Consider the following 21,553-nt stretch of genomic DNA (forward strand, 5'->3'; position numbering starts at 1 on the left):
CTTGCTACTTTTTCTGTGACATCCTGTGTCTGCCTGGAGTATTCACATGCAGCCTTCTTCCCCATTGGGTATTTGATGTTTTTGTTTTGTCTTGTTCCTCCCTGTGAATGGCATCAATATCTCCAGTTCGCAGGTGGGCTTACTGCCGTCTGTGGTGTGCCTGCCCAGTTCTGCCATGTTTAGCCTGTTTCCACCCCCACTCACCGCTCCTGATCCGGGGACTTCTTTGACCAGTGTTTTTCTCCTTCCTTATTTCCCTCTAGTAGTGTCATCTAACCAGCACGCTGTTACAATCTAGGATTGCTTAAGTAAGGGGAGCTTGAACTGACTTGAGAGAATAGAGCCGAGCTAAGAACCAGAGCACTCCCTAAGAAAGAAGGCTTTGTGTTTACGTGATGCCCTTTCCCCAACCCGCAGGCCTCTAACCTGCCCATAGCACTACTCTTTCTGAAGGCAGTTATAGTGCTGGCTGTAAACAGGACCTCTTTTCTTTCTCAGGCTCCTTGGGAAAGAGACTGATGTGGGCCTCTTGTTACTGAGCAAGTGATTTGGAGTGGTTCTCACATCACAACCAGAGATTCTCCCGGCTCCAGTTGTATTGACAACAGGGTCCCTTTGATGACAGCACTGAAAGGCTAGGAGGAGGAGAATGAACCAGTGAGATGAACTCTAGAGACTGACAAAAGATGGAGCAGGAAGAAGGGGAGGGAGGCATTCTGAAAAGGCTAGCAAGAGGCATACTCCTTAAAATAGGAGACGGTGTCTGGAAGGGAGAACTTGGCCTTGGCCAGTGAGGGTGGGGGTGGGGGAAGGACCTAGAACCATTGCCTTTCCTTCTCTGCTCTGTCTCTGATGTTGCTCTGGATGCCAGATGATATGGATGTAAGAGTGCTTGATTGGCTCTGCTTCAGTAGTCAAGCAGAACAGGTACGAGGATCGATAAAACAGAAACTGGAGATCCAAAGTCAAAATGACAAGGTATTTAAGGCATTTTAGGCACCTCTGAGCCATTTAAGTTTTTCTTGATTTATCTTTGAACTTGAATTAAGTGGCTTCTTAAGCTTCCTGTGGTGACCTCTATAGCCTTCTATGACCTTCAGTCCCTATGTTGCCAATGCCTTGTGTGATTTTGTCTTCTTGAAAAATGGTCCTTTGTAGACTTCAGACCTATGAGAAAATGTGGGTGGGGCACTGCTTTCTTTTATCCCTAACATTGGCTTTTCCAGTGAGTGTCCAGACACAGATGGCTTGTGTTGAGTACTCTAGCTGGATGGGAGGTTACATTAGAAGCAGAGGGTCTGGCCTTTGTTCCTTGCAGCAGGAAGAAGAATTGGAAGTAAAGAGAGGGTGGGACTTCCTGTTGTGGTCTGAGCTGCACCCTTCTTGTACAATTTGTCTTCAAGGCAATTGACTTCCCGGCCTTCTTGGGGAAAGGAAGTGGCCAAGTGTCTTTGACTCAGCTTTTTGGGAACACCTAGGACTTGGAAAGGACCTTGGCTCCTGAAAGCCAACCACCTGATGTTTGACCTTACATAAGTTCAGACTGGGAGTTGTTACTCCCAGTCCCAAGGATAGACAGTTGGAGGGGCGAAATCTTGATGTGGAGCTTTGGAAGCCACTTCTTGATCTTCAGTTAAGGAAGAAGACTTCTGAGCCTCAGCTTCTTGGAGACTTGGCCCAAGTTCTGAAGGTCCTTGTAATTCTCTGACACCTTCCAGAGTAAAAGTACTGGCTGGCTTGCTCACTTTGGGGCGGGGGCTTTTGCTTTCTGGAAGGAAACCACCTAGAGGTCTCTGGACTGAAAGGCATGGTGGGTTCTCAGGGGCTGTGGGGAAAAATATTTCTGTCCGAGTTGCTGTTAAAGCCGGGAGGCCAGATTCCTTAGATAGGGCTCCAGTTTCCTCCCAAGGACAGATGTCTGCCATGGTGCCCATGATTTTATTTCCTTCTGGATCTGTGACTTCCCATTCACACAGCTCTGCCATCCCGCTCCCCACACTGCTTGCTTCGTGGGGACTGACTTTGGATTGGTCAGTGTCCAGAGCATCTGGCTGGGGGGAGAGTCCCCTAGAACCTGTGCCCTCCCAGGGACAGACTGCCTCCTGCTCTCTGCTGCCTTTTGCTGCTGCTTTTGAAAAGTGTTCTTCAGTCCTTCCAGACGCTTCCTTTTGAAGGAACAGCTCTCCTTGCCCTTGGGGTTCTCTGTCCACATCCTGTTCTGGGCCACCTTCCTCTGCTGCTGCCTTACTCACCTCCCAAGGGCAGATTTCTGCTTTCTTGGCAGAGGGTGCCTCTTCCGCTTCCCACAGACACACTTCTGCTGCCCTGGATCCCACACTGCTTGCTACCTCAGAACTGCCTTTGCTTCTGTCAGAAGCTTGTGGAGCTGTTTGTGGAGAGAGACCGCCACCGCTACCTTGACTCTCCCAGGGACATAGAGCCTCCTGCTTCCCATCTGCCCTCTCTGGCTTTTCCTGAACTGCCACAACTTTGCGCTCTGGTTTTTCTGGGTCTTGCCCCTTCTCCTGTTGAGGTTCCCCTTTTCCGCCCTGTCTTGACACCCCTTTCTCAGGGATTTTTGCAGTCACCTCTGCTTTGGTGCTGCTGTCAAGCTGATGAGCATCCGGAGCAGGAACGTCCCATGGGCACACCTCAGCGCGCCTGCCCTCAACACTGCCCGGTCTCTGGGAGCCAGCTTTCTGTTGGTCAGAGTACTGACCACCGAGGTGGGTGGAAGATCTTGCCCGGGCCATGCTCTCCCATGGACAGATAGATTGTAGCTCACCGCTTGCTTTTCCTCCATCTTTGGTAGTGACTTCTGCTTTTGAAGATGGAGCTTTTTCTCGGGTTACGTGTTCTTGGAGGGAGCCCGTTTTCGGGTCTTGTGTCAGGTCTTTCTCTGCTGCCTTGTCACTGACTTCCAAGGAAGGCCCCTCTGCCGCTGTGCTGCTCATGCTGCTGCATGAGTCTGAGACCACAGGCGCCTGAACAGAGGGTTCCCTCGAGTCCTGCCAAGGACAAATAGCTTCCTGCTCTTGACTCAGTTTTGTCTCCTTTTTTGATAGGTCTTCCAGGGAGGTGACCCTCCCCCTTTCTAGACTTTTCTCCCTCTGCCCTGCTGAATCACTCTCCAGCTCTTGTTCTAGGCCCTTTCTAGTAGCTCCTTCATTCACCTCCCAGGGACAGATCTTGGCTTTTTCACTGGTAGACACTTCCTCCACTTCCCAGGGACACACCTCAGCTGGCCTGGACTCCACACGCTCCAGTTCCTGCAATCTAGCTTTCAGCCCGTCACTGTCCACAATGTCTGAATGCTGAGAGGAGCCCCCTGGATCCACGCTCTCCCGTGGACAGGCCACCTTCCGCTCCTGGGCTGGCCTCTCCTGCTTCTTTGGAGCAGTAACAGCTATCTCACCGGCTCCAGAATCGGCAGAAGCGTCTCTGATAACATTTGGCAATTTCCTAATGGCCTCAACTCCCAAAGCCTGTTCCTCCCCTGCTCCAGCACTGACCTCCCAGGGACAGATCTCTGCCTTCTCAGCAGGCAAGGTATCCTTCAAGTCCCATGGACAGATGGCAGCAGTTTTGCTACCCACACTGCCTGACACCTGGAAACTGGCTTTGGGTCTACCTGTGTCTCGAGGACCTGGTTGTGCGGAGAAGCTGCCAGGGTCCACACTCTCCCAAGGACAGACTGCTTCCTGCTTTTGGATCAGTCCCTCAGGCTTTTCCCAAGCTGTGACATCCTGGATTCCTGATGTTCCAGACATTTTCTCCTTTTCCTTGTGAGACTCTCCTCCTCTGGGTGCCTGCCCTGATGTCCAGTCCTCTGTTGTTCTTTCTTTTACCTCCCAGGGACAGATTTCTGCCTTGGCAGGTGTTACTGCCTTTACCTGTGGCCTGAGGTCTTCCTGTGGACATACCTGTGTGGCTCTGCTTCCTCCATTGCTCAGGAGTTGGCCACCAGCTCTGGATGAGGAATTGTCTAGACATGAGCTGGAGTGCCCAGGGGCTGTGCTCTCCCAGGGGCACACCGACTCCTGCTGTGGACTAGATATCTGCATTGCTTTCCCAGTTCGTTCCCCCATCTCTCCAAAGAGCCCTTTTCTGGAGGCTTGCCCTTCTTCCTGGAGAGGTTCTCCACCTGTCCCCTGATGCAGTATTTCCTTTCCCACTACCTCATCACTCAACTCCCAGGGACAGATCTCTGCTTTCTCGATAGCATGAGCCTCTCCTGCCTCCCATGGACACACCTCCGCGAGGCTACCGCTCCAACTCCCCGAGCACTTGGGGGTTCCTGGGGCCTCAGTGGAGACTGCTAAGGGGCCACGGAAATCAGTCCTCTCCCATGAACAAAGAGACTCCAAGTCTCCGCCCAGTTTCTGTTCTTTCCAGAAGGTCGCTTTCTTGGGGGTTTTCTGCTTTTCCTGGGGGAGCTTCTTCATTCCTTCCTGGGACGGTTTCTCCTTCTCTCCTCCACTTGCCTCCCAGGGACAGATTTCTGCCTTGGTGACCTCAAGTGTACAAGCTTCTGGGCCTGTGGCTTCCTGCCCATGTTTCTCCACCTCTCTAGCCTCCACTCTGCCCCCTGCCTCAGACACGCCCTTGGTTCTTTCAGAGCCCTGAGGGGCTGACTGAGGGGACAGACCCCTGGGATCCGCATTCTCCCAGGGACACACCGCCTCCTGCCCCCTGACCAGCCTCTCTGGCTTTTGCCGAGTAATGGCAGCCTCATTTTTAGGCTCTGATTCTTCTGGGGTTTTCCCCCTCTCTTCTTGGGAGTTGTCCAGATCTTGTCTTAATGCCCTCCTCTCAGTGGCTCCTTCACTCACCTCCCAGGGGCAGATTTCAGCCCTGTTGCTTTCCGAGTCAGTGACTTCCCAGGGGCATACCTCTGCCACCCTGCAGTCAGCACTGCCCAGGGGCTGGAGGTCAGCTTTGAGCAGTTCCCGCCTCCCTACAGGGGCTTGCTGCGCTCGCTCAGCATTTTTGTCCGCATCTGTGCCCTGCCAGACTTGCCTCAGTGTGGCAGGCCCTGTTTTACCTGCTCTCTCAACTCTCCCCTCCCCTTGACCCTGGGATGTCCTCCTGCCTGTGTTTTCTTGTTCCCTGCTGCCCTCCTGGTGACAGACGCGTAGCATTCTGCTGGTGTGAGCATTCTGTTGGTTCTGGAGGGACTCTTCATCTTCACAGGGGGCAAGGGCAGCTTGCTTGCTCACCACCTTGCGCCCGCCTAGCCTGGGGGACCTGGGGCATGACCCCACACCCTCTCCGGAAGCTCTGCTCTTCTCCCTCTCAGGACTCCCTTCCCCACTCTCCTTCTCTCTGTATGTGCTCCGAGAACGGGTCAAAGCTTTGATAGCCAGTCCCAGGCTGCGCACAGAACCCTGCTGAGCAGGGGTCTTGAGGCTGTGGGATTTAGAGAAGACCTTGGGCCTGTCCTCATCCACATCATCAGCTTCCCCCTGGAGACGCCTGTCCTCTGGGTCCATCCCATTCTCCCCAGCACCCCTTTTCTCTGTTGCAGCAGAGAGGGCCCTCCAGAGTCTGGCCCGAGCTGGGGCAGGGGCGTGGTTGCTTCGCTCTGGCCCAGAGGGGCCTTCGTGAGCCACATTTTCTTTCTTGACTGGCAGTTCTGCATTCTCCCATGGGCAGATGTAGGCGAGTAAGCTGGGATTTCGAGGGGATACTGGGACTGGTGCTAGGGCCGGGGCCGGGGCCAGGGCTGGGGCTGGAGCTGGAGCTGGTGTCAGAGCTGGAGCCAAGATGGAGGTGGGAGCCAGCATCCTTGACTCTCCCAGGCAGGCTCCAGACAGGACCATGATTGGTGTGGAGACCTGGTGCTGGATGGGTGGGTGAGGCAGCTTTCTTGCAGCCTCCTCCTGGAGCTTTCCAGAGGCATAGGAGGTGTCCATGCTGCTGCTCTTGGCAGGGGAAGGTGGAGCTGACAGAGGGGCCCCACGTGCTCGCTCCAGCCTCCTGGCTGACGGCCTCTGAACTGGGCTCACCAAGGCCGCCTCTGTCTTCTTTCTCTCCTCTCGCTCCTTTGCCTGCCGGTAGGTCTCCTCCAGATAGGCCTGGCTGGCCACAAGCAGGGCCTTTTCCCTGGAGCCGGCCATGACACTGAGCGATTTCTGCAGGGAAGCAGGCCGGGCTCTGGGGAGCCTGTCTCCCACCGTCAGGTTGTGGGCGCTGGCTGACCTGAAGCCCAGGGCAGGTGGCCCCTCCACTGACTCCTGGCTCTCTGCCCGTGGGGCCTTCTTGGCCAGCTTCCTCCTCAGCTGTGAGTCAAGGAGAGGCGAGTCCTGCTCCCTGTGGTGGTCATGGTCACAGGTGCCTCGGGACTTGCGCAGGGCTGGTGGCCCTTCAGCTTCCTGGAGGCTGGAACTGAGAAGTCGACGGCGGGAGGAGCCAGGAAGGCTGCTGCGGGCCGGGGAGCCCGAGTCCCGGAAGTGCTGCCAGGCCAGGGCCTCGGGGAATTCAGCCAGGTACCTCATGAAGGAGCGGCCCAGCGCCTGGCGCCAGCTGCCCTGCTTCTTGGGCAGGTGGGGGTTGTTAGCAGCCATTTCCTTGGTTTTATGGACCTCTAGCTGGGCATAGAGCTTTTTCAGTTCGTCCTATGCGGGGGAGGGGCAAGGAGAGCAAAGCTGACACAGGTGGGTGGGCTAAGCCTCTCCACCCCTTGGCTGCACTGTTCTCCCCCTCAGCCCTTATGTAGACCATTTTCTCTGGGGGATCTCTTTCCCACCAAGCTGTGTCCCTCCCAGGCTTTCAAATCTCTCAACCTTCATCTCTCCATTCCTGCAAAACCAGCCCCAGCCTGGTTCCCAGCCGGACCCACTGAGCCCTGGGGATGCAGTGCACACTCCCATCTCTGGGGCACTGTGGTTTTGTGGGAAATCACCAGCTTCGGGGACAGGAAACCTGGGTTTGAGTCTGCTGACCCATCATGTGCCTTGAGATTATTTTCCTGACTTCTCTGAACCCCTGCTTCTATAAAATAATGATATCTAGCTGCCTAGTGTTAGCTTCTTTAAAAGGATTATATGAGATTGATGGGACTAATGGGCATGAAAAGTGCCATATTCAGGTGTAAATGATGGAATGGGGCTTTGAAACTCTTTTATACTTGGGAGTTCTCCCTAGAGCCAGCATAGGGAGAGTAGATTGGCTGCTGCTCTGCAGGGGAGGTGTGGCTGTGGCAGTGGCCTCCCTGCTGGATTGGGGTCTCAGTTCAGCCTATATCCAGGGACCAGGAGGCAGGACAGGCAGAGCTCAGAGGGTAAGGAAGACACATGGGGAAAGAGAGGCAGAGGCATTTGGGACAAGGACAATTGGGAGGTATAAACAACTCAGGCGTAGCGGTGGGCCCCAGTGGAAGTGGAAGAGATGGCAAAATGGCTTCCTGGGATTGTTCCTACCCTGTAGATTTTATAAAACAATGGGGTAGACCGCTAGGTCTCATTTTTTACCCATTGAGCCTCTTATTAGGGTTCCCGTGACTATAATGATCCCCTAAGATGACAAATAAGAGTAAGGATGCTCTCCCGATGTAAGACTCAGGAAGAACTTCCTTTCTCTAAGATGGCCAGGTCCAGGGGAAGGGGTCCTGGTGTGGAAACCCTTAGCAGCTATTCCCTGCCTGAACTGCCCAACCCCAACTGACCCTAGAGTCACCAACTGTCTCAGTATGCTGGGGACTCAGGGGCTTCTTAATCTGCCCGTCATGATGCCCCTGCTGCATGGGAGTGGGGGACACGGGCGATGCCTCTAACTTGCCAAGTCCCCTGAGCCTCAGGGCTCTGGGTTCTGGGACTTTTGGGGTCGTCTCACTTGGGTGGCGTGTGGCCTCCTTTGAAAAGAGTCAGGGGAAGCAGCTTAGAGCAATGGTGGAGAAGGCAGGGAGGCAAGTCTCAGAAAGAGAGAAAGCTAGGGGCAGGGCAGTAACGCTCCCTGCCCAGTCCCTGAAAACTAGCACCAAAAGGAGGAGGGGAGGGTGGCACATACCCGAATGTCTCCGGGGTCCAGGCTGCGCTCGCTCCAGGCTGAGGCAGTGCTGCTGTCGAAGTAGGAGCCTGAGCGCTGCAGGTCCAGGTCATCCTCATACACCTCATCTACCATCTCCTCTCGGGGAGGAGCCCCCGGCTTCCTGAACTGGCCAGGGAAATGGGCACGATTGGGAAAAAGAAAAGACTCACTTTTGGGGCGGGCCGGGTGGCTCAGTTGGTTACGAGTTTGCTTAAGAGCATGAGCTCTGAGCAACAGGGTCATTGGTTCGATTCCCACATGGGCCAGTGAGCTTCGCCCAAGCTGCGCCCAAGTTGGCAGGATGGCTCAGCTGGTGAGAGCGCGTGCTCCTAATGACAAGATTGCCTGTTCGATGGTGGGCTACACCCACTCACGGCTGGGATTGAACTCGGCACCTTAAGCTGAGCTGCTGCCTGGATGGCTCAGTGGATAGAGCGTGCGCTCTTAACATAACGGCAAGGTTGCCGGTTCAACTCCCTCATTAAAAAAAACAAACTCACTTTGGCTCCATTCACACCTCCTCCACCTGCCCCATGGAATACATCTTTATTTCATGAATCTTCACACACACCCCCATTCAAAATTCAGGGGTCAGAGAGTTTTGCTTCTGCTCATCCTCCCTGATCTTTAGCTCAAAGACCAGAGGACCGGGGTGGAGGGGCGGGTCTCAACCCCCTGCCCTGCAATTCCTAGCCATGTCCTTCAGCTCCCCCACATCTCTGTAACAACTTCTGAGTTGATTTTTAGAGTCTGCCAACCTTCAAACTGTGTTACAAGGACCCTTCCAGCCCTAGCTCTTACTTCCCTTGCCCAGGGATTAGAGGCAGAGAGACAGTAGCTTCCTGCCCCCACTCTCCCCCAAGAGGGCTCCTTGCTTCAGGCCCCTGTTGATCTGAGCCCACTCACCCACAGGGTGTCATCCTCAGCGCCATTCAGAGAGGGCGCTGCAGTGGCAGCAGATCCACAGTGCTCCTTACAAAGGGGCTGGGGGGTCTGCCTTACATTCCAGAGGGGGAAGACTTACCTTAGGGATGAAGATCAGAGCCAGGGTGGCAGTCACTGTGCTGTGGGTGTGGAAGAAGAGGAGAAGGAGGGTCCAGTCCGGGTGCAGAGAGGGAAGCAGCATAAACCTGAGAGTGCGGCGGAAGGGGGCTCCTTAGCTGTGGGCGGAAGTGGCCTCTTGCCCCTCACCTGTCTCACCAGCTCTCCTGTCCAGCCCCAGCCCTGACCTCTGCAAAGGTGCTGGGTGGGGTGAAGAGGGCGCTCTTCTTTCTTCCTGCCTTCTCTAGGATGTAGGTCCGACCTCAAGGAGGTAGCCCCCACCACCAAGAAGCCCTCCCAGCCTACTCCAGCTCACCTTCCCTGGCTGCCTATGGCACAGACTCATGCTCCACAACTCTGTTATAGACCATCCTGTGGGTGGATTCTGCTTCCACCACAGGGCCAGGTCCTTCTAGACACAGCAGGCGTGCTGCTGGGACAGCTGAGGTGTCAGGGAGAGCTGAGCATGCGTGGGAGGGAGCTTCCTCTTGTGCGCTGGGTGAGACGTGAGGTGCAGGAAGGGCACCTGGGGTAGGGAGGGCGCTACAGGTAGGGGGCCTTCTTCACCTTGCTGAGGCACAGCAGTGATGTATGGATGGCCATGAGACGGGGGTACCCTCATCTGGCAGAGGTGAGAAGTGGTGGGTGGGGGGGGAGAGGAGGAGTGGGTAGGTGTGCTCGTCCTCACCTAGCCGTGTGGAAGGCAGCAGAGAGCAGCAGCTCGTTGTGCAGGGCGATGCCCATGTAGCGCGGCTCATGGAAAGCTGAGGGCACAGCCCGGGTGGCATAGCAGAGGAAGCTGCCCCAGCACAGGAGCAGCATCTCGGCTGCAGGGAACCAGGGACGGCCAGAGGTGAGGCGGCACCGCCTCAGCAGCCAGGCCTCCCCTTTCTCTGCAGGGCTTGCTCGGGGGAGGCCTGGGCCAGGGGTCTGGGTACAAGGCAGGAGGAGCAGGACCAGAGGACCACCAGGGGTGCAGAGCCCGGGGCCAGAGTGGGACTGGACTCGGCGGAAGCAACTTACCCACAACCATGATATAGTCCCAGCGGTCGTGGTGGCAGAGAGAGAAGTGGCGGCCTGCGGGAGTGTGGCCTCGGATCACCAGGGGCATGTGCAGGACGCCTCTCTCCAGGACTGCCACCGTCCACACAGCCAGGAAACCCATCACTAGCAGCAGGAGCAGACCCAAATGCCGCAGCATCCATCCGCTGCTCAGGTGGGGGCCCCGCTGGGCCGTTCGAGACAGGAACAGCTGGAGCACTCTACAGGGGTGAAGATGGTGGGTGAAAGGAGGGAGGCCAGGGCTCTGTCTCTGTCCATTGCTCCCCTCCCCTCCACACATATCTGTCCTCCCATCCCTTCCATGGTTTGCTGCCTCCTCACCCTTAGAAAAATTACATTTGGAGGGGAGGACTATAAGTGATGGAGGCAGGTCTTGGGGGCACAGGGGAGTGGAGTGGTAAGGGTCTGACTGTGAAGAACTCCATTCCATCAATGAGCTGGGATGCCCGGGAGTGAGCAGCGTGAGAGCAAGGTCTGCCCCAGCCCCTACCTATAAAGCTTGAGAATAATGGTGCCATAGACAATGGCAAAACCCATCAGCCGGACCCAGCGGAGAGCGATGCAGCGGAATACGCTGGGCTTGAAGTACAGGATGAAGACCTGGGGAAGAGGGGGTAAAAATAACTGCTCTCCACTGCACTTCCACTATGCACCAGGCCTATGCTAAACACACTGCTGATCCTCCTAACAGCCTCGCCACTTCCATTCTGCAGAGGAGCAGCTTAAGTATCAGAGAAGTTAGGTAATTTGTCCTAAGTCACACAGCGGGTCATAGAACTCTTTTGAGCCTGGACTGTTTGGCTCCAGAGCTCACTAGGCCAGCCTGCCATTTGTGAATCTGAGTAGGGGAATTTGGAGGTCTCTGAATTCCCCCAAGAGGGCAGAGAGAAGGAAGCATTCTGGGGTTTGGAGGGTGCCAGGTTGGGACTGTGGGGATCCTGGGAGGTGGGGGTCAGCCTCTAGCCACAAACTCACAGGAAAGTAGAGCAGCAGGGACCCAAAAAGGATGGTTTCCTGCAGGACCACTCCAGACGCCCAGATCTTCTGTGAACCCAGGAATGAGAAAGGTGTGTAAGTAGAGCAGTGGGAGGATAAAGCAGGGACGATGGCACAGGAGGCTCTGAGGCCTGTTTCAGGGGTCACTCAGTGGCCCTGGGTGGAGGCTTTACCCTGTAACCTTAGCTCCATCCTCTATCCACAGCCACGCCCCTACTCGCACCACAGGCGCTTAGCTTCACTGGCACTAAGCTTGGCTAAGGCCCAGGTTTCACAAAGCCCCCACCCCCGCCGGCCCTATTCCTCTCCCAGCCCCAGCCTGGGCCTTGCTGCAGACCTGGGCTCAGATCAGAGGCTGCTGGAGCTATGGAGCTAGAAGGGACCTCATGTGTTCCTCCAAGCTTTGGGTCAGACTGCTCCCTTTTTTAGATACCCTGGTCTCTGCCCGGTAACCATCCAGGTGACCTTCAAGCCTGGCTCAAATGTCACAGAAGGTCACTCCCATGCCAGCTCAGGCAGGACAACTGGGTCCTTTCTCTGCATGGCCACAGAAACCAACACACTCCTACCTCCATCCTCGCCTCTGTCTTGCGGCGCTGTTGTTTTATTTACATGTCTGCTTCCTCCACCTGGGAGCTCCATAAGAGTCCAGGATCACTTGCCCGAGTACCTACTCACTGTACTGAATCAAGTCTAATGCCTTCATTTTACAGGTGAGGAAACAGGTCTAAGGTGGTGAAGCCACTTGCCTAATGTCACATAGTGAATTAGATTAAGACTCAAGACCACTTCTCCCAAATTCTAGACTTAGGTAGCCTCTGGTCTCCAGTTAATGCTAGGGACTCAAGATGGGCAGGACATGTGTGCAGGAGAGAGGTGTGGGGCCTTCCTTGCCTTGCTCTGGCGGCAGCGGTAGGAGAACAGCATGCTCAGGAAGATGACCAACATGCAGCAGGCCTGGCAGGCCAACACTGCTGCCCGCAGTGCCAGGGCCTCCTCCACCAGACAAGGTGTGGCATCCATGCAGCTAGTGCAGCCCTCAGCACATGGCTGGCACCGCAGCAGCCTCCCGGAGCGGCCTTGTGGGGACCCAAATTGCCCCGGAGGCGGGGCAGCACTCTCCTCTAACCCTATGAAGAACAAGATGGGGGAGGGGAGAGGGGCATGGCTGAGGCATACTGAGCTCTGTCTTTTCTCCCAGTGATCACTGCAGCTTCTCCCTGCTCTCCTATGGTGGCCCCTGGGATAGGCTCAGAGGGGAGGAAGGAGGAAGTGGGTAGTCCTAGGGGAGGGCAGGGTTACCAGGAAGAGGTGATGTCAGGCCCGGGCTCATTGAAAGGTCAACTGGCAGCACATCGGCATGTTATGGGTTCATTCTCAGAAGGCACAGACACCCCCAAACTGGATCCTGCCTGCCTCTTCTGCTTCTCTCTACCTTCTGCCCTTGGCCCACTGGCTTCCTCCCGGTGTCTCACCCCATTCTGCCTTCCCCAGATGCCCCCCTCCAACCAGCCCAGCCTATAAAATGCCTGCTTAGCCCTCACCACAGTTACATACCCCCAGAGCGGCTTGCCCCATAGAAGCCAGGCTGGCAGCGACAGAGGTAGCGGCCAAGGACAAAGCCCTGACTCTCCAGAGGAACGCACTGTGGGATGACAAACACTGTAAGTATCTGTGTGGGGCTTTCCCTCCTGGGAAGAGATGGAGGGTCCATCTACCTTCCTATCACTGCACCTGGGTCCACACTAGGGAGCTCACCCGAAGCCCTCCCTAGTCCCAGGGAAGGCTTCCCTCCCTCTATGGAAATCCTACTCTACCCCACCCTCCCTGCCTCTCTTCTCAGAGACCCCCAATCAAAGAGTATGGCACTAGATCACCCTTTTATTCAACCCGGCAGTGACCTCACAGGTCCCATTTCCAGCTAGAGTGAGCTGCTGGGGGGGGTGTCAGGGGGAGTGCAAGTAGGGAGAACTCTGAGCCCAACCACACCTGTGTGCCTACATCCTGCTTCAAAGAGTTCCCATCATCCTTCCTCTTTGGCACACAGGTGGGTTGAAAAGGCTCCCACGGAGGAGCTGCTTCCTCTGTCAGGGGCCATCTGGCATCGGCACAGGACTGCTTTCCCCAGCCCTAATGCCAGGCTAATGCCAAGCTGGTGGGATGCCAAGGCCAACTCTTTATTCCACCTCCGCCCATTAATGTTTACCCAGCAGGGGACAGAGCAGACCTCAGAGCCAGGAGGGGCCGATGAGCCCATGGATGAGCTGCAAGGAGTGGCTAGGAGCAGACAGCATGAGGCAGAGGAAGGAGGTGAACCCTGGGAGATTCCATATCTAGCCCAACAGTCACCTAGAAAGGTTCGAGGGCGGAGCCTCTGAAATCGTGGCCTAGCTTCCCCTCTTGCCTGGACCACTGAGATATGCTCTGCTCCTGCCACCGTCTGCACAGTCAAATACCTGCCCAGGGACGTGAGTGTGGCTGGGTTTTAAAGCGCACTGGACAATAGGAGCCCTTCTCCATCCCTGGACGTTTAGCTCCCAACACATGTGTCCTGAAGAGCAGCAGATGCCCAAACCTGCCCCACCTCCCAGCAGGCTGCTGGGCTCGGCTTGGCTCTGGTTCAGCTCAGGAACAAGCACGCAGCCAGTGTAACTCTGGAGCGGATTAGTGCACTGGCCTCCCAGTTCCCCAGTACTGGACTTACAGGATTACCAGCCATTGCTTTCCATTATCCAGCTTCTTCTGCATCTGTGGCTTTGATTCTGCCAGCATCTGGCCTGGGCTCCATCACCTAAACCAGTCCCACAGCTCTTCAAGCTCCTTTGGTTAAGAGTCCTCCCCCATTCTAATCAGCAATTCCTCTTTGTTCAACAAACACCAAATGAGCATCCTTTGTGGGCCAGGAGCGTGGAGCTCCGTTGATATATATGACAGTGCGGTCGAGGAGAAGGGAAAGGGATGATTAATAGGGGCTCAGGAGATGGTCCTGGGGAAGGATCCTGGAGCACCAGTGCCAGAAGGGAGGACAGGGGGGCACCCAGATTTCAAAGGAATGAGAGTGGCCGTCTTCGGTGGAGGGTGGGGGTGTCCTCACTTTTACAAAGCCTGGCGGCTCATCTTTATCTCGTCACTAGGAACTCCCCTGAAGCCCTGACAGGCTGGTGCACCTTTGTCAGCTGCCCCTAGGAGCTGGGTGGTGGCAGTGGTGGGAAAGGGCAAGGGAGGCAGGACCCTGTGCTTCCCCTTATTCTTACCTGGGTGCTGTTGAGATCACACAGGTGCGTGTTAGAGTACCAGCCTGGGCCACTGGCACACTGATTGATGTCCACACTCTGAAGATCTATGTCCATCTGCACCTGCCCCCTAGGGCAGTGAATTTGCAGTTAAGGGCACAGCGAAGGATGCCAAGGTAGACATGTGTGCTTGTGCCCCAGACTATGGGCAACACAAGCTCTGAAACTTGAGCACAGTGGCTGCAGTGTGTGGAGAGAAGGCACACATGCATTCCCTTTCTCCAGTGTTACTAACCTTCAGTCTCTGGGCAATAATTCCTCTCCCCCTAGGTTGTTCCCCTCACCATCCCTCAGCTTTTCAACATCCTAGCATTTCCTGGTTTCTATCAATGGGCAGAGGGAGGGGGCATGTCAAGACATGTGGGAGCTGGGGCTCTGATGATCTGTCTGAAGTGGATTTTCACACTTCCCCACTGCATGTACACACACACACACACACACACACACACACACACACACACACGGAGCTCAACTATTAATCACCCCTCACTCTGCCCAAACCAAGTCTGAATTGATCACAGCAAAGGAGATATGGAATGAAGGGGCCCAGAGTTACAGCCGCCTGGCCCAAGGGCTCCCAAACCTGCACTGGCTGAATGGGGAAAAATCTGACAGAGAGCCAGGCTTTCTGCCATGAGCAGGGGAACACTGCTGGGGACAGTGAATGGGCATCACATAGCTGGAAAAACAATTTTGATTGTTGAGTATCTTGAAGTACTGTGCCCATTTGCTGCCTCCTCCCCATCAGGACTCCCAATCACTTCTTTACTCTGGTTGAGGGGAGTCAGTTATTTGAGGAGTGTCACAGGCTCCTGGGTCAGGACAGATAGGACAGTGGAATCTACTTGATGTAAGAATATAGCCATTGGGAGTGACCCTGGGGACCCGGCCAACTCCTAGACAGAAAGGGCAATGGTTCCAAAGCCGCCCCCCACATACGCACCCAAGAAGTTTCCTTCCCTTGGAGAAGCCTCCTTTTAAAAATCTGGATTGCTAGAGAGCAGTGGGTTTCACTCCTGGAATGCCTACCTGGCTCCTCCAAGACACCTGCCTGGTGCATGGATTGTCACTGTCATCCACACCAAGCCCTCTCCTGCTTCTTAAACCCACTACTCAGACCTGGGGACCAAGATCTATGCCTGGCTATATCCACACATCTGTACATACACATGTGTGTCTACCTATGTGTAAATGGACTGATTCATACACAGTATGTACACTCACACCTGTATGTTAACACTTGTAGTTACAGATTTGCAAAGTCAATTGCAAATACTACACACCGCTGAATGCAAATACACATATCAGTGCCCCCGAGACATACATGTTCATGCCAAATGGCCCATGCACAGCTGGCTGGACTTGGGCCCCCCACCCCCTCATACCTACAAATGCACTGAATCCTGCACAAACCCACTTACCTGACCTCCGGACTGAGGTCTGGCTTGAGTCCATAGAAGGTGGCTGAGAGTGTGATAAGCCAGCCAGGACGGAGCCGGCCCTCCTGGCATTCCAGGAAGGGAGGAGACAGCTTCACATGCTGCATGTCCCCCACATAGCCATCTCCCCGTGGCCACTTGGGGCTTCCGAGGCTTCCTAGGTCATTAGTCAGCACCCGTTTCTGCAGGGCAGGGGTGTCCAGGGCCCCGGTTAGGCTCTCCTCCTGCACCCTGTTCCCAGACAAGTCCTGGAGAATGGTCTCTTCCCCCGTCCGGGTGGCCTGTAGGGCTAGCTGCAGGTGGCTGGCCCCTGGCGGAGGGTTAAAAGTTAGCAAAACCCGGTATGCCCTTGGGTCCCCCTCAGCCACGCTTCGGACCAGCGCCTGGTACCACTCCACATCCTCCTCCACACTGGACTCGCGGATGTCGTTGGCTTGTAGAAGCATGTTGAGGAAATTGGCAGCCTGGGCAAGGGTGCCCGCTGCCCTCTGTAGGATTGGCAGGAGCCCTGGTCTGGCTCCTGCCCCCTGGGCTTCATAGCGTTCACTGCAATTAGTCCGTAACAGCTGTTGGGCATCTCCAGAGTAGAGAAAAGCCAGGGCTGCTTCCGCACCCTCTGGGGTCACCCACATGGGTACAGATCCTGCCTTGACTTGGGAGGACAGCGGGGGCAGAGAGCGGAGGGGCCACGAATCCCCCAGAGCCCAACCACAGAGGAGACAGCAGCCCAGCAGCCCCAACACAGGAGGGTGCATCACCACCTCCCTGGTGCCCATCCTTGGTGCAGGCCTCAGGGACCCTGGGGTCCAGGCTGCATGGGGGATTTGGTGGCTCAGGAGGGCGCTGGCAGAGGCTGGCCGCAGTCTGGGGCTGCCTGCCTCCCTGTCTCCTATCCTCACTTTCTCTCTTCCTCTCTCCCTCATCACTCAGCTTCTGCTGTCTTGCCTGTTTTTTATTCTCTCTAGCGTCATTAGCTGGCTTCTGGACATAAGAATGAGGGCTCTGCACCCTCCTCTCTCAGTGTGGTTGCCCATTGCAAACCCTCTTAATCCCCGTATACCACTCTTCCCTCCCCCTCTTATTCAGTATCTAGGCTCCCTCCCCCCATTTTCGAGGGGAGAGGAAGGGACCAGCATTCTCCCTCCCTCCCTCCCTCCCTCCTTCTGCCCTTTGCTCCATTAGGAGAAATAGGCAAATCCAGGATGGGGCTCCATAGCAACCGCAGATGAGCTGTGCCCCTCGCTCCAGCCCTCTGCTCCACTTAGCCTCCTGGCAGCAATTGCGATGGGCATGATAAAGGACAAAGCTGCATCTCCTGGCAATCTGCTCTGGCTGCCTGTGCCCCTCTGACACCAGGCTGCCAAACTGAAATTTGAGATTGGGGATGGCGAGGGTGGAAAAGAGAGCCGAATATAACCATAATCGATCTTTGTACAGACTGTGGCACTTCATAAAGTGTTTTTCATGTGCATTATCTCAATGAATCTTCCCCACAACTACATATGGTGACTATTCCTATCCCCATTTCACAGATGCAGACGCTGAGGCTCAGAGACTCTCCCAAGATCACCTAGCTGCTCACCTTGAGTTGAGACTCAAGCCCGGAGGTCTGACTCCCCTACCACGCCCCATCAAACCACCACCACCACCCTCTTATTCAACCTCAGAGACCTTAATCAAGGATTAAGGAGAAGTAGATTGAGCCCAGAGAGGTGAAGGGACTTCCCTAGGATCACACTGTTGTTTGTGACAGAAAGGGAGTCTTCCACCAGGTCTCCCTGCCCCAGGACCACAGAGTTAGCAGCCACAGAGTTAGCAACCACAGCCACTGGGATAGGAGGAGGACGGAGGCAGGGAGAAGAGAATGAACGAAGTTTTGCCTCTGCTTCCGCCTTCATTTTGTCATCCTAAGCCCTGTCTCCGTTTTTTCTTTGTGAAAACTGTGCCTAACCTCTCTGGCTCTTCTTGGTTTTCTTACCGCTCCCGCCCTTCCCTCTGTTGGACCAGATAACTGGAGGCCCAGAGTTAGCACCATCTCAGGCAGCCTGCCTGGATCAGAAGGGTGTGGATTCTTGCAGGTAGCCACAGAACAAAGCCCCTGCCTTCTTCTCTCTCTTCCATCGCCTTTCCATCACTGATATGCTCCCCATTCCCCCAGCTGATCTGGCCCCATACATACATGCCATCTTTTGGCTCCTTCCCTTCTCATTCTCCTCCCCCACAACGTTTAATGTCCCAGATCACTGAGTATATGTAGGAAGGGATGGGTGGTGGTTGCTAAAAACTGCCCTTGCTTTACAGGTGGCCTCTGCAAACAATCCTGCTTTGGAACCCTAAGTGGGAATGTAGGGGGTCGGGGGAAGAGCAGGGGGCTACAGGACAAACCCCCAGCGGAATCCCTAGAGTGTCAGAACTAGAAGTGCCTACAGCCCAGACAGTTCTCTAATAGAGAAGGAAACTAAAACTAAAACTGAATGTCAGCAAAGTGACCTTCTTAAGGCCACAAAGCCAATGAGTGGTGACTGGGTCAGACCTGTAGCACACATCCATAGCTCTCCCCTTGGCCTCTCCCATTCTGTGTGCTAACAGAGAGAGGGACAGAGTGGGCAAGTGACCCATTCCACTTTCTTGGTATTATCAGTTATGGTTGGTTAGTTGAAGGCCAACAAAACACACTGGGTGAATACATAACAGTAAGTTGTTTTTTACCCCAAGAAGCTTTTCATAATAATAACTAACATTTGTATAGTGTGTAAGCATTCACATGTAAGTCTCCATTTAATTCTCACAACAGCCCTGTGTGTGTGNGTGGGGGATTATTATTGACCTAATTTTACAAATGAAACACAGGTTCAAAGATGTTTAGTTCTTTGCTCTTGGTCATTCATCCAGGAAATGCCATGATTAGGACTCAAACTAGATGGCAAGCTCCAGAGGGACAGAAGCTAGGCCTATCTCACTCATCACTGCACGCCCAAAGCCTGGTTCACTGCCGAATGACTAAGTGAACCGCAGGACTGGTTTAGAGTCTCTGAATGGTTCTTCACAAACCTTTCAAACTAGGATCCTCCAACTGCAGGGACCACCTTATATAGCCCTCAGTGAAAAAGGTATGTGTAGACACAAAACCTGCTCAACAAACACACACCAATCCAACTCATACAAAGATACACTTCCTATGCTTGGAGCTTAATTTTCAATGGTTTTTCTAGGATCTGGGCTACAGGACTGGACATTTAAGGACATGGAGAAAGGCAGCATTCCTTGACCTACATTAGAAAGAGCAGGTGTGCATTCCCTTGTGCCCCTGTGTGCTCTGGGCAGGTGGAGATATGCCCCAGGTGGTGGACATAGCCTCCCTCTGGGGCCAAAAAAGTAGCTGGACAGCAGAGGGCGCTGCAGAGCTACAGACCTTGCATTCAGGGGCCAGAGTTTTCCAGACACAGCCAGGGATCTTGGGTGGTCTTCTTAGGCCTCAGGTGTTTTGTGATCCTATAGCAATTTCTTTTCTTTTGTCCAGAAACCTGAGTGACTTCTGAGAGGTAGCTGAGAGAGAGAGAGAGAGAGAGTAGAGAATAAAATCTTTGGAGTTGGAGCTGGTTTTGAATACCACTGCACCTTTTTGAACTATGTGATTTTAGGTGAATAACTGAGCTTCAGTTTCTTCATGGGCAAGGAAGCATATTAATTCTGTTGTGCTGAATTAGAGATGAATTTGTTTCAGGAGCCTCTAACAAGGCGTGAGGTTGAAAATAGCATTCCCGCTTATTATCAAGGGTCTACTCTTCCAGGCACCATCCTTGGCACTGGAAAATCCATGATGGGCAAACGTGGCCCCTGCCCTCAGGGAACTTACAGCTTAGTAAGGAAGGTAGACTTTAATCAAATAACCCCACAGATCGATGACAAATTACATCTATGCAACTAAATGCAACAAAGGAGTGTGGTCTTGGAGCTTGGTGAGAAGGAAGTACCCAGGCAGGGAGATTTTCCTGAGGTAGTGAGGAGTGAGTTCAATCTGAAGACTGTATAGGAGTTTACTAAGCAAAAAGAGAGGGAAACAGCCTTTCAAGAAAAGGGAATAGCTTGTGCAATGGCCATATATGGCAAGCTTGACACAGGGCTAGGGGAACTGCAGGGGAGAGAGGACAAGGGGGACATCAGAGGCCTCCTAAAGGAGTTTTGTCTTTAGCCTAAGAAAAATGGGAAACCATGAAGCATTATAATCATGGACTATGGACAAATGTCCATTTTAAAAAGGTGTCTCTGGCTGCAGGACTCATAGCAGGCCCTCCACCCTCTTCCCTTCAATGCACCCTCAGGTACCAAAGTTGCTAAGTTCTGCTGGCTGCTCCTTCCTTTTTGTCCCTTGCAGCCCTAAACATTTTTCATGGGATGATTGCAATAGTTTCCTAACTGGTCTCCCTGTCTCCAGTCCAACCTCCTCTACACAACAAGCTTGATCTTGTTTGATCGTCACAACATGTCTGCACGTAAGCAAAGGAGCAATCCTTATCCCTAATTTGCAGATGAGAAAACTGTGGTGCTATGGAGCTGGCTCATACAGGCTTGTGAAAGCCAATTATTAAAATTTCAGGAATTTTGCAAGCCAGTTGTTAAACACAGCCACTGTTAAAAATTAAATTATACAAACTTATAATTAAATAAGTGATATTAAAGACAAAGGTAATAAATTCTCAAAACTCATCACTTCTTAATAATTTCAGTTATTATTTACCTATGTTCTTGGGGTGATTTGTTATTGCACATGCATGATGAAACTACTACATAATGGTATGCTACTGATCACCTGTTTCTAACTTCGTGTTCAGTAACGTCAGGCTGGCAGATTGAAATTAGCCATGCCGGCAGTATTTACACCATGGAAATTGGCAAACCCTACAAATCAGGACCTTGATTTATTGTTTTGTTGATTATCTAGATTTAAGAAAGTGATGGAGAAAATGTTCATTATTCAGATTTAAATTTAATGTGTGATGTCTATAGCTATTACGTTGTGAATAGCACAAAAACTGAGAACATATATTTCAGTATTTGAAAACTGCTTTCTGATTCAGCAAAGAAGTCACTCCCAAAATTGAACTTTCCTCTTACATTGACACAGAGGAAAATATTAACCAACATTCATGTCATAATTGCACTCCTTGGTCAACTGAAACCACAGGCTGGCTACCCATTCAAGAGGCAAAAATCAATGATAGTATTCTTGAGAATCTCTTGGTTACATGGAATTTTCAATTGTATATTATTATTTTTTGTAAATCATCAGTTAAATTTGATAAACTTATGTACCTGTATATGTGCATATTTTATTAAACCTATGTACCTCTATATGTGCATACGCCCCTTTTCCCCCAGAGCTGTTCAACATTTATCAGCACACCACTGGGTCATGTGTCATTACCTAAATATTCACTAGATGCCAGGGGAACACAGTTTGTCAATGAAGAAATGACACGGCCACGGTCAGACATCGCAAGCGGCATAGGCGGGACCAGAACCAGGGTTACTCCCAAAGCCAGCGGCTCTCTCTCCCAGGACCAGTCCACGCTTCCCAGGGCCGCTCCATCTTACCGGGAGGGGTAGCTTCTGCATGAGCGCCCGGGAAGTGAAAAGGAAGGGTCGGGACAGGGGACCAACAACCAGGCGAGAAGCAGCTCACCGCCAATAGCT

The 21,553-nt window shown here is 53.5% G+C and overlaps 1 protein-coding gene across 3 annotated transcripts; it reads right to left on the reverse strand.

Moving 5' to 3' along the window:
- Positions 1 to 246: 246 nt before the first annotated feature.
- On the reverse strand, positions 247 to 21,532 carry GPR179 (G protein-coupled receptor 179). Of its 3 annotated transcripts, XM_019638786.1 has the most exons (13): positions 21,285 to 21,532; positions 19,272 to 19,405; positions 15,842 to 16,169; positions 14,382 to 14,490; positions 12,685 to 12,772; positions 12,022 to 12,257; positions 11,107 to 11,175; positions 10,622 to 10,731; positions 10,093 to 10,331; positions 9,758 to 9,896; positions 9,053 to 9,158; positions 8,008 to 8,154; positions 247 to 6,617 (listed from the first exon to the last, which is right to left on the reverse strand). In XM_019638786.1, exons 2-13 carry the CDS (start codon positions 19,276 to 19,278, stop codon positions 1,554 to 1,556), a joined length of 6,642 nt encoding a protein of 2,213 aa, XP_019494331.1. In that variant the 5' UTR covers positions 19,279 to 19,405; positions 21,285 to 21,532; the 3' UTR covers positions 247 to 1,553. The 3 variants fall into 3 exon arrangements, with proteins under 3 accessions (XP_019494331.1, XP_019494329.1, XP_019494330.1); XM_019638784.1 differs by lacking the exons at positions 19,272 to 19,405; positions 21,285 to 21,532 and having other exon boundaries at positions 15,842 to 16,974; XM_019638785.1 differs by lacking the exons at positions 19,272 to 19,405; positions 21,285 to 21,532 and having other exon boundaries at positions 9,758 to 9,833; positions 15,842 to 16,973.
- Positions 21,533 to 21,553: the final 21 nt, after the last annotated feature.

Source organism: Hipposideros armiger, unplaced genomic scaffold, assembly GCF_001890085.2.
Source record: "Hipposideros armiger isolate ML-2016 unplaced genomic scaffold, ASM189008v1 scaffold_40, whole genome shotgun sequence".
NCBI classification, from domain to species: domain Eukaryota; kingdom Metazoa; phylum Chordata; class Mammalia; order Chiroptera; family Hipposideridae; genus Hipposideros; species Hipposideros armiger.